This window comes from Lolium rigidum, chromosome 2, assembly GCF_022539505.1.
Source record: "Lolium rigidum isolate FL_2022 chromosome 2, APGP_CSIRO_Lrig_0.1, whole genome shotgun sequence".
Lineage (NCBI taxonomy): Eukaryota > Viridiplantae > Streptophyta > Magnoliopsida > Poales > Poaceae > Lolium > Lolium rigidum.
The window spans coordinates 152,530,178-152,542,251 of NC_061509.1; the positions used below are offsets into that span (position 1 = coordinate 152,530,178).

General features: G+C 44.7%; 2 protein-coding genes across 2 annotated transcripts; both read left to right on the forward strand.

Annotated features, from left to right (window-relative positions):
- The first annotated feature begins 773 nt into the window (after positions 1-773).
- On the forward strand, positions 774-4,338 carry LOC124692455 (50S ribosomal protein L19-2, chloroplastic-like). The gene is made up of 4 exons (XM_047225841.1): positions 774-1,133; positions 1,826-1,912; positions 1,994-2,124; positions 4,011-4,338. The coding sequence occupies exons 1-4, from the start codon at positions 789-791 to the stop codon at positions 4,117-4,119; spliced, it is 672 nt and encodes a 223-aa protein (XP_047081797.1). The 5' UTR covers positions 774-788; the 3' UTR covers positions 4,120-4,338.
- A 1,185-nt stretch (positions 4,339-5,523) lies between these two features.
- Positions 5,524-8,787, forward strand: LOC124687481 (vesicle-associated protein 2-1-like). The gene is made up of 9 exons (XM_047221262.1): positions 5,524-5,670; positions 5,764-5,826; positions 5,916-5,986; positions 6,099-6,180; positions 6,300-6,415; positions 6,528-6,665; positions 6,772-6,798; positions 7,494-7,568; positions 8,338-8,787. The coding sequence occupies exons 2-9, from the start codon at positions 5,772-5,774 to the stop codon at positions 8,473-8,475; spliced, it is 702 nt and encodes a 233-aa protein (XP_047077218.1). The 5' UTR covers positions 5,524-5,670; positions 5,764-5,771; the 3' UTR covers positions 8,476-8,787.
- The last annotated feature ends 3,287 nt before the right edge of the window (positions 8,788-12,074 follow it).

Here is a 12,074-nt window from a genome sequence, read left to right on the forward strand (position 1 = left end):
GCCTCCAGAGGCCAGCCTCCCAGCTCGCAAGAACTCCAAGAAAGAGGGATAGGAAAAAGCTTGAGCAGGCCACCACCAATCCACCACAAACCGCCTGTCTCCACGACGGCCAGATTGGGGAAAAGCAGCAGCGAAGCCTGTCCAGCAGAGAGTAGAAGAAGGCGAGCTTATTGACGAAGACGCCGATGCCGTCCTACCTGGCCACCCGCAACACCTCGCCACCATAGCCAGGGACCACGCCATCGCAGATCGACCGGCGCTGCTCGCCGGCGCCGACAAAACGCTCCGATACGGCACAAAGCCAGACACCAAAGAGGCAAGCACTAGACCTAAACCTACAACTACTATGTACAGAAGAGGCCTACCTCCTATTCCATCCACTCGCCGGCCGGCAGTGCCTAAGGAAAGCAAGAAGGAAAGGGGCGGCGATGTGCAACGGGAGTCGACTCTCAAAACTCTGTAGGGGATGGGAACACAAGACTCGTTTTATAGGCAAATATAGTTGGTTTTAGAAGAATGAAATTATGATTCATTTTGGGATCCAAGGCGTTTTTCTTTAGGTTCAGCAACTTTTCACACTGCCGTTGATCATGGTGCAAAGGGGCCTTGAGAATGAACGGTTCAGATTGGCCACGACCTCTGGATAGAACGTGGGCCCACAGTCAGCCGCACAGCACTTCCAACAAAAGGGGATAACGTTCTTCACCCCCAATCCTCCCCGCCCCCGCTCTCCCTTCCTCCTCCGGCCCATGCGACGGCACTGACAGCTTGGCCCGACTGACCTTCCGATGGCCGCCGCCGCCGCCACCACCACCGCCGCGCCCGGCGCGCTTCTTCCCCACGCACTACTCAACCACCGCTCGCCTCCGCCGCCGCAGCTCCTCGCGCTGTCCTCCTCCTTCCGCCGCATCTCCATGTCCGTCTCCCATCGCCGGACCTCCCATTTAATCGCCCACGCAGACGCCGGCGCCGCAGAGCCGGAACCCGCGGAAGAACCTGCGCCGGAGTCCGAGGATACCGTTGCGTCAGCTGACGCCGAGGAAGGCGAGGCTGAGGGGGCTGTCGCGGTGGCCCAAGAAGAGGAGGAGGAGCCGGCGCCGAAGCGCAAGCCCAAGTTCGGCGAAATCATCGCGGTAAGCATCTCGTGCGCAGACATTGCATTTTAGCTTTGGAGGAATGCAGGCCGCCTCTCAAGTTCGGCGAAATTATTGGTGGTGGAGGAAATGCAGGGAGCCAAGCAGCAGGCCATCGAGGAGTATAGTTTCTTAGCTTAAAATGCGAAATAGTATTGTTATCGATATGAATAGTATTGAGTTGTGGGCTGAGTTCCTGGTAGCGTAGTCTCTCGAGCACCATTGCATTATGTAGTGGTACTAACATAGGTCGTCGACTAAGATAACAAGGATAACTGTTTTTTTTTTTTTTTTTTTTTTTTTTTTTTGCTGAGGGTTCAGATAGCTTGACTGAGAGGAACGTTGCCTTTTCTGGAAGGGTTTGCTTATGGATAGAATTTAGGAAAAAAAAATTCGAAAAGGAGGTTGAAACCCGTGGCCTCTGCATCAAAGTGATGTACATAGCCCTTTTTATTAATAGATAGAAATTACCATGCAAGCCTCTTTGTATTGTGATGAGGTTGCTAAGAAAATCATTTGTGCATGGATGCATTAGCTTGGGTTGACGGAATTTGGTGGTTAATTGGGTTTCTGTTTGAGAGTGTTTTTTCTAAATCCGAGCACTTTTATATATGTCACTTTTGTTACATCCAAGACCATATTGGACCACATGACATTGATATTACCATTCTTTGAATTATTTGATGCCGCAGATTCTGAACAAGCAGTTCATTGAGGAGGCTGAGAAGGTGAAAGTACTTCCAGATCTGAGGCCCGGTGACATCATTGAGCTTAGAATGGTGAGATTGGTCACCACTCTCGTATGTAGCTTTCTATTCTGTTTCAGGGTTGTTAACATCTGAAGCAAAATATTGTTGCAGCAACGACCCAACAAGAGGAGATTGTCACTCTTTAAGGGCATAATCATTGCAAAGCATAAAGGTGGTGTTCACACCACAATCCGTGTCAGAAGGATCATTGCTGGTGTTGGAGTTGAAATTACCTTCCCTATGTAAGTTTGGTTTACATTTTTCCATTTAATACAGATAATACCACAGGCATCACATGTGTGAAATTGAATTCCTATTAAAACATACTCACTCTGTCCCAAAATACAAGGCATATAAGGGCATGAGCAATGGTGGCATACACAACTAGCTGCTCCATGTAAAAAAGTTGTCAGAAGCAACATGTTCAATTTTATATCTTCAATGGAAGCTACAACTTTAGTCAGGAAAAAGAGAAAAGGGACCCCACAAATATGACATTATGTATCTCTTTCTCTCTCCAAAAGCATGCTTTTAAGGCTTAAGATCCCACTTCCTGAAGAGGAGGCTGCCTCCTCATCCGAACCTACTTTGGACCACCCGAACCTAGTTAAAGGTGTGAGGCAGTAGCTCTAGGGCAGTGCATTGGGCATGCCCTAAGTTTAGTCAAAAGTCACAACATCTTCTAAGTTTGACCAAGTTTATACAAAATATATGAACATCTAGAATACCGAATCGATATCAGTAGATTCACCATAAAATTAGTAGGGTTTGACTTTTGACTAAGCTTATACGCCTTATATTTAGGGATGAGGAGTATATTGCAAAAAATTATGTGTATACACTCTAACTAGAAGAAACTTGGAATATGCCCATGTCTCTCTATTGGCACACTGATCTTTGTCATATCAACATCTATACATGAAACTTTTGGGGCCTTTGGCAGTCACATACATGCTATGCGGATATTCTCTCGGTCTTGCAATGTTCACCTTTAAATTGATTTGAAGGGTTATTTTATGGAATTTATAATGAACTGACTACCCAGGATAGTTTTCTAATGATTAAGAAATCATGATATGTTCACTGTAATATATGAGTGCATATGTTACTTTGGATTTTCCCTTTGAAACGTTTCAAACGTTTTAAGCATTATTGCTCAAAATGCATTTCCTACACACAATTGGAGAGGAAGATTTACAAAACCGAGTAATTGCTGCATTTTGGAATCCTTCTAAGAATGATTGGACAGCTACATGTAGGAGTACATGTGAAACTCTGTTTGGCATTGACATTGTTTTATTTCTGCACTCTGCAATTGCTGAACTCTGTTTGGCATTGACATTGTTTTATTTCTCACATCTTTATCAGTATCATACATGTGAAACTTTAAATTGAGAAAAAACGTTTCCAGTTACTCAACTCATACCAGAGTTTCTATCAATCCCATTAGATAAGACCTGGTCGTTTCTATTCTGGAAGAAGCTAAGTTGTGGATTGTTGCTGGGGCAAAAGCACTTCGTCGCCTACCTCTGCACTCCAGGCCACCTGATGGCGCGGTAGTCGGGGCCCTCCCAGGCTAACAAATGTTAGCCTTGTACAGTTTTTTGTAGATTCTTCTTCTTTTCGCTTTCTTGTTTTGCTTAACCTTTAGTTCTTTCTTCTTCTTTTTTTCGCTTTTTTATCGTTTGTAGCTTCGCTACTCTGGTGTACCACCCGCTTTCTTTGCGGTTTTCTTCTAATACATAAAGACACACGCTTTGGCGTGTGTTCGAGAAAAAACTCATACCAGAGTTGTGAACTTACGAATGTTCTAGATTCTGCAACAAATTTCCCTTCATATTGCTGCTGTTGAATGTGCTTTCCTGCAATTATGTATTTTTGTAAAAAGAAAATAGCTGAGTGGTGGTTGACTTGTTTCCCTTTCGAAGAAAGGAAAAAGCTTCCATCGTCTCTTAAATAAAAATTATATAAGCAGTGACCCTTTTATTCAAGCACTTGCTAAATTTTATTTTGCATCTTTGTTCGTCTGAAAATAGAAATGCTTGAAGATCAAATAATGTCCAGAAGTTCTACTGTTTATAATTCATGCATTGAAGTGTTAATTACTCGCCTATACATCTTATTGCAGATACTCACCAAGGATCAAGGAGATTAAAGTAATCAGGCGCAAGAAGGTGAGGAGGGCAAAGTTGTACTACCTGAAGCACAAGCTTCCCCGTTTCTCAACCTTCAAGTGAGATTAGATACGACGGCGGAAGAGCATCTCACACTAGCATGTCGATTTCTCCTTGGCAAACGAGTTTTGGCGTTCTTATTCAGATCTGTGCATTCACTGTAATCACTGAACCTCAAGCTGAGTAATTTTTACATCTTATCTGTTTGGCATATATGTTTTCTTGCAGTGGAACTATACTTTCTTCTGTGTGTATAAAATCTCTATCAGCGCTTCGTTATGATGTTTATTGCGTCCTTTTTCTTATTCTCAGCTACCTGCCAACGTCCCAACTGTTGGTTAACAGTACGTATGCAGCTATTATGAAAGAACAGTTGTTACAAGATAGTAGGTCTGGACTCTTATGTATTAGTAGTTGACATGATGAGGTGTACCCCTAATATAATAAACATAAGGGTTGAAGTTTTCTGCAGTAGTGGTTGGTTTGATGAGTCATATCATATCAATTTTCTCTCCAGCTTAGGAAACTTGTATCCAGGGGTTACACAACACTGGGTGTCTCTTTGCCGTGCCATTGCTTGCCCGTGGAACTCAGATTGCTTGCCCAATTGAGAAACGCAATAAAAGTTTCACTCAGTTGGCAATCTGTATAGCATGGAAGCTAGATGTAGCTATTTTTGCTGAAGCATCCTCCTGAAGGCTTATCTATAATCATCTTACTTTAGGGTCAAGCCTATTTGGTAGCATGATCCCAATTTTAAGTCAAGTATTGCTCTTGTGTTTCTTTAAAGCAATAATAATTGGGTCCTGGACTGTTCATTTTCTTCCCATTCTTTAGACTTTTTTCCTGATCTTATCCCTAATAATGGCAAAAACTTGTTGAAAACTTCGTCAGCTAGTACCACTACTACTACTAGCCATTATTCTTAAATATAATCCGTGGAGCTCCTACCTTGAGTAGAATAAGAGCACCAAATACTGCAATTATTTGTTGAAAGGAGTACAGAACGAAATGACAATTTACTCTAGTCAGACAAGAATATTCTTCAGATTCCCTTTTTGTAATTCTTAATGTACCATGTAGAATGCTTAATGAATATGTGGACATATTCTTCTGAGGTGAAGCCACGTATGGCGAACATGATCTCCTTGTTCTCTAGATGTATGAATTTCGCTGATGGTTTACATGGAATAAGGCAAGAAAAAAGTGTATAATTTATTTTGTTTGAGAGAGGCAACCCTATTTCCAGTGCATTCTAGCTAAATAGGCTCCTAAAAGACATCAATAATAAAAAAACAAGTGCCAAGTGTCCTTGACAAGAACACACGAAGTAAAGTAACACAAACCACCAGCCACCAATAAACTAAGATTAAAATAAAAGAAGAGTGCTGTTCACTCGAAAAAAGGGGGGAAGAGGAAGACGTAAACTGCCACGGGCCCAAGAAGTGAGTGCTGCCCCGTCAATGTCGCCGGGAAGCCAAGAAAGGCAAAGCGAAGGCATTCATCCATTCATTTTCCCTCTTTCTTCCTCCTCCGCCCCTCCCTCCCCATTCCTCCTCCGAATCGCTGCTTAATTTTCACCTCGGCCCGGTTCCTGCCTTCCTGGAGAGAAAGGTAGGGATCCTCTGTTACCTCCTTCTCTCTCTATCTCTTCCAACCAATGCAGCGGTTGATGCGCATCGTGGCTTCTTCTCCGTTCCTCTTCAGGTGCCGCAATGGGGGGAAGCGGAACGATGATCTCGGTTTACCCGGACGACCTCACCTTCCTGTGTAAGTTCCTACGATTTTCTTCACGTTTTCGCAAAAAAGGAGTAGATTAAACTTGGTGGTTTTCCTATATGTTGAATTCTTGTGCGTAGTCGAGCTGGACAAGCCGTGCTATTGCAATCTTAAGGTGGTGAACAACAGCGAGTACCATGTCGCGTTCAAGGTCCGTGGCATTTCCATTTCCCGACGCACGACTCTGAATTTTCGCTTCGCATTTTGGTGAAACTTGGTGAGAAGGTTCAGGCTTGATCAGGACTTTGTCTGTTTTTCTTCAGGTCAAGACGACATCTCCGAGGAAGTATTTCGTCAGGCCGAACGCGAGCGTCGTCCAGCCGTGGGATTCTTGCACTATAACAAGTAAACATGCATTTCCAGTTTGCCCATTTGATGCTCGTGTATCTGACCATGTTTCTCTCTAGACATCTTCATTTTTTTTCTGATATGTATATGCATCTGGCTTGTTTTGGGGCCTATAGTTACCCTACAGGCACAAAAGGAGTACCCACCAGATATGCAGTCCAAGGATAAGTTCTTGATTCAGAGCACCAAGGTGGCTGCCAGCACCGACATGGACGAGATCCCCCCTGATACAGTAAGCATATAGCTGCATAATGACCGGTTTCTATGGTTTAGTGTTGCATTGTCACCAGGATAAAATGATTGGCAATTTTACGAATTATAATCCATCTTAATATATTTTTCAGTTCAACAAGGATGGTGATAAGCTGATCGAGGAAATGAAGCTTAAGGTTGTTTACACGTTGCCTAGTGGAAGCTCAGAAGACTCTGGTGTTACATCTTCAGGAAACAGGAGCTTCAGGCAGGGCAACGATGATCTCTCGGTGAGACTGGCTAGCTCTATTATCTATGTAGGAAACATAGGTTTTGCTAATAAAATTTCAATACAAAGGCTAACTATATTTCACCTGTTTACGCTTTACCGTGCAGATGCTGAAGAATGCAAGCCTTGATGAGGTAATGCGCTCTATCCAAACAGAAATTTCACGCTTTTATTTGGAAACTTAACCAAAACCCTGTCAGAAAAGAGATTTCTCCTGATGAATTCTTACAAAGAATTATTCCACCGTTTTAGTCTTTTGGACATCGCAGGCTTGAATCCTGTACGGACTCAGTAATATTACGTTACACACTACGAAATACTTTCTTGTGATATGCCATGCAAGTAATTCCTTGCTTAGGATCAGTAATGCAGAAGCAAATTCACACTGCCTTTGATTATATAAAATTGTGAAAACAGCAAATATGAGAAATAGGACAATGTTCAAGCAACCATCAAATCATGGTTGAAATCAGCATAAAGTTGAGCGTGATAAAAAGGTACCTATACTTCCAGGCCGGTCTCATAATTGGGGTAGGAATTGTTGCCCTATGTGAACTGGCCCTATGTACTAGTTAAATGTGCACTGGGACCAGAATTTGGATTTTTTTCCCCCTTTTGTCCATATGGACCAGAGTATCTTCCTTTATCCTGATTGAATATCCAAAGTAAAACTTTTTTCAGAAAATCTTGATTCTACAGTGTGTCTTTAATGAAATGTCCTCTTTATTACACTACTTATGTACTTTATAATCAAGCTGTTACTAATAAAAATATATTTATGATCCTTCTGTCCTTGGTACTCAGAGTAAATTGTGCATTTTTTATCCAGATCCAGGCAATACAACGTCTGAAGGAAGAAAGGGATAACAATCTTCAGCAAAATCAGCAAATGCAACGCGAACTGGTATTGTATATTGACCTTTTTCCGTTCAATTTCGTTTCTTCTCACAGTTTTAGTTCATTTCTCCTAGTACATTAATCATATTAACATTTGGACTTTTATGCTCTTGCTTGTTTCGTGCGGAAATACTTTTGTGCTTACACGTCGTGCTGTTTGAATTCACCCATAAAACTGTAAAATGCACATAAGTTCCATTAAATTATTATAGAACAAGTATGAATTTTGAGCAAATGCAAGAGAATGTTTTTTATCCTTGATGAGCAACAAGTTTATAACTGTGTGATGTGTGGCTATTCATATTTTTATCTCCAATTAGAATATAATGCCTGTGCATCATTTTTTTCTTGTGATAAATTACTATATTGAATATTTTAGCAAAACAAAATGAAATCAAATATTGTTTTGTTTTTACCGTGCTAGACCATTTATTTATCGAGAGGGCACAAACTAGCAAACCAAGTCACTATCGCATTAACTAAATATTTGGGTGAAACTAGGTTGCCAAAGGGCAGTGAACCAGTTTGGTTGACTTTGTACTATGGATGTGCCACCGTGTCTCTATTGGTTCAGTACTTTTCTGCGAGCAGTAAATATGGTCGACTTAGACTCTGATGTAGCAGACAATGACCAGGAATGTGAGGTGATTGTTGGTTGGCATCAAAGTACTAGCATAAGTTCTTCATGCCATGTCCATGTGTGAAATGCTGATTGTCTACATATACTTCGTCGCATATATTGTTTTCTCCTAAATATACAAATCTAAATGTTTCAGGACGTGCTGAGGAGGCGTAGAAGCCGCAAAGCCGACGCTGGTTTCTCCATAACCTTCGCCGTTTTCGCTGGGATCATAGGTCTCCTTGTTGGGCTCTTGATGAGCCTCATCTTCTCTTCGCCACCAGAAGCGGCCTAGATGCGAGGATTGAAGCCTAGAGTAACAGTATTCAGCTCAGTTTCACAATGCCTTGGGGAGGAACATGGAAATGATACTACTCTAGTTTCAGCTATGATTTTTTGTTCTTTGCACTGTAGGTAACATGCCTTACCACAATGGGTTTGCAAGTTTTAGCCTGTGTTTGTTTCGTCTCCCATTTGTATTTATTTTCCACTATTATGTAACTTTTTGTATAATTAGTTTGGCATATATCAGGAACAAAAATGTATGCTTTCACCATTTAGAAGTGTAAAGGCGGAAGATAACCGAATATCTGCTCTCTTGTGACTCTTTGAAATAGCAATCTCACGATGGATTAGAAATCAACTTGTCATCCCTCATCCCTCGTGTCACCTCCCTCAAGAGGCTACTGGGGAGAAACCCTAGCCACCCCAACCGCCACCCTTTCCCCCCTCCCCCTTTACCTTGTCCTCCCCGGCGGTGGCCGCCGGGTAACTCCAACGTTGCCCGTGAAGGGGATGGCGTGGCCTAAGCGACTCGTGGCCATGGCGCAATGGGAGGGGCAGTGCTCGGCGGCTGTTTGGAGCAGCCCGGTGGCTTCGCAGGAACAACGTCTCAACAAGGGCTGTTGATCGATCTGCGGTGCATGGACCCTAGAGCTGCGCTCTAGACACTGCGGCGGCGGCGCCCCTCCACTGGAGATGTTGCGCCAGGAGATTGCTCCTTCTGGCGGTGCCTAGGGAGGCGGATCACGGGTTCCTGAGCCTAGGTTCGTTGTAGGAGGCGAGTGGCGGCCGGAGCTTTTTTGCATCGACGGTGCTCGATGCGGGAGAGTCGTGGCCCTCCGTTGGCTGTGGTTCGGAGATGGTTCGGCGGAGTTTACCATACACATAGATAAGGTCCATACACCACATAATATCTAGAGATAGAGTTCGACACCAAATAGAGAATAAAATGGAATCGCAAGCGATAATGCAAATACCCAACGGAGAGCAACCTAATAAGGGCTCACTCCCCCCCTTTGGCACCAAGGCACCAAAAAGGGACAGGGGAAACTACACGTCCCAAGGGTCGGCGTTAGCCCAACCGGGAGGGAGATCAGATGGATCGCCGGGGTGAGGTGGAGTATGAGGAGGAGACTGGATCTCGAGACCATCTTCTGGGAGAGGAATGCCATGCTGAGAAACCCACTCAGCCTCCGGAGTAATGTTCTCCTCGAATCCGGGAGGAGACACGTCCACATTGAGATCCCTCATGATGCTCTTCTGACGAACCCGAGACTTCTTGGCCTCATAATGCTGCTGATACTGACGATGGTTGACAGCTGATGTGAGACAAAAGATCTGTTGCATGCGGCGGGCAAGCTTGGAGACCCAACTTGGTTGCTTCTCATGAACGGGAGGAACATCTTCTAGTGGCGAATTGTGACGCTTGACCCGGAGGCTCTTCACTTCATGAGCGGTGATGTTGAGAGGAATGGAGTGAGCGAGAGGAGCCTGACGAGTAGATATCCAAGTGTCTTCAATGAGCTTCATGATGAAAGGAGCAAAGAGAGGAAGCTTCTTCTCCATCACACATGACCACATCTCATGGTAGATGTAGTCCATCACATCGAGCTTCTCACCGGTGTCTTGCTTAGCATGAGAGTTTGCCATAAGATCCACTTCATATGTATGCAACTCATCAAGGTTGCCACCCTTGGGTCCAATCGTTTCCCGGTAGACAAGAAGCATGATGTCCCAAGTAGGAAGAAGATCTGCACTCTTGCCCGGAACACCCCATCCCTTAATATAGAGAGGTTCCAACACATCCTTGGTGAGGGCAAATGAGCTATCATGCGACCGCCATCCATTTGCATTCGCCATGGGAGATCGAGGGTATCCAAGTGCTTCACCAAAGCTTGCCAAGTTGGCTTCAAGAAGAGTCTCATGTGTCATCCACCGGAATGTTCTGGCTTCATCTTGTTGAAAGTGAACGGTTGCATAGAACTGTTGGATCAACCCAATGTTGAAGTCCTTGTTGAGCTCCATAATGGGATAGAGCCCAAACTCTCCACACAATGCATAGGCTTCATCAAAGTACCTTGTGGCGGCCATCTTGGCGGTGTCAATGGAGTGCTGAGTGACTATACCCTTCTTGAAGGTCACATAGATCTCATAAAAGATTTCCTCTTGGGACTTATTGTGGAAGCGCTTATCCGCAACCCTATTGTTCCAAGGGATGAGATAAGGATTCCCTTGCTGCAGCTCCTTGTACTCAAGATATGGCATGTTCTTGAATGACACATGAACCCTCTTGCCACGTACTGCGGGTGACTTGACATTCCTTTGTGCCGACAGTTGGCGAGTCGTGAGCTTGGATGGACGAGTAAGCTCAAACTCTTCTTCTTCGTCGTCTTCAACATGCCCCTTGCCTCTCTTCTTGGAACCACCTGAGATACATATATGAAGATGGTAGAAGAAAATGAGTGCATACGAACAAGAGGAGGCCAAAACTAGATCCTGGACAGAACCCTGAGTGTAGAACAGTAAATACGCCATACTGTAAGTTCCGGAGGGAACCGGCGGAAGTTCCGCCCGGGCGGAAGTTCCGGTGACTTGCGCCAGAACTTCCGGCTGCACGAAGGCAGCACAAGTTTCCCCTCGGATTTGCGGTAATGGCGAGGTGAACTGCTCTAGACTAACGTTCTAGACAAGATCTAGCAGGGGATATGCACCTAGAGAGATTCTACCATGGCTTGTCCTAGCAAAATGCCCTATATTTCATCTAGTGAGGTCAACCCACACCTAGAGAGGGAAAGAGCACAAGCCGGGGGGGAGCCATGGTGGAGGAGAGGGAGGGGATGCAGATCCACGGAGCAGATCCGGTGGAGCTCGTCGGAGGAAGGAGATCCGGCCGGTGGAGCCGCCGGCGCCACAGATGGAGGGAGGCCACGAGCAGGAGAAGATTTGGGGGAAAAGTGGGGATACAAAACTGTCTCCCCGTTCCCGACCCAATATGTGGGAAACGGTACGAGCGGAAGTACCGCTCGCTGGGGCCGGAACTTCCGGTCCCAGCGGAACGAGCCCACCGACGGAACATTATCGTGGGAACCTGATGCTGGCCAGGGGAATCCAGGCGGAAGTACCGGCCGAGGGTACCGGAACTTCCGGTGAAACAAAAACCTGGGCCAGAACAAAAAACTTGAGATGAACCGTGTGCACTATGCGATAGGCTTGGGACAGATGATCAAAATTGTAGGATGGTACATAATCACTCATTTTTTGCAAGCAATGCAAATGAAGACCAAAAATGAGCGATTTCCCATAAGAACATGTAGATGGCAAATAAAGATCCATAAGATTCAAATAACACCAACTCTCCATAAAGAAGAGTGTGGTGGCCTAGGCCACCATGCTTGAGTGTTATGGTATGACACCGTGAAGATATATCTTGTGTCCAAAACCAATACTCGCCATTGAAGCTCACATATCAACATATGATATAAAGACAATGATTTCTTACTATTGGCATTATGGGGGAGGAATAGCTCAATAGTTGTTGACTGCCAAAACCCACCGGCGGGCAGCGGCCTTGTCAACACTGTAGAGCCGGGGGGAGCCTAGAGCTGCGGCTAG

What these genes read in the sequence shown, in the direction of transcription:
- LOC124687481 (XM_047221262.1), top strand. Translation starts at nt 5,772, where the DNA reads ATGGGGGGAAGCGGAACGATGATCTCGGTTTACCCGGACGACCTCACC. An exon ending in AGTACCATGTCGCGTTCAAG is followed by an intron (nt 5,987 to 6,098) that starts GTCCGTGGCATT and finishes GTTTTTCTTCAG; the next exon opens with GTCAAGACGACATCTCCGAG. An exon ending in AGCAAATGCAACGCGAACTG is followed by an intron (nt 7,569 to 8,337) that starts GTATTGTATATT and finishes TAAATGTTTCAG; the next exon opens with GACGTGCTGAGGAGGCGTAG.
- LOC124692455 (XM_047225841.1), top strand. Translation starts at nt 789, where the DNA reads ATGGCCGCCGCCGCCGCCACCACCACCGCCGCGCCCGGCGCGCTTCTT. An exon ending in AGTTCGGCGAAATCATCGCG is followed by an intron (nt 1,134 to 1,825) that starts GTAAGCATCTCG and finishes TTGATGCCGCAG; the next exon opens with ATTCTGAACAAGCAGTTCAT. An exon ending in GTTGAAATTACCTTCCCTAT is followed by an intron (nt 2,125 to 4,010) that starts GTAAGTTTGGTT and finishes ATCTTATTGCAG; the next exon opens with ATACTCACCAAGGATCAAGG.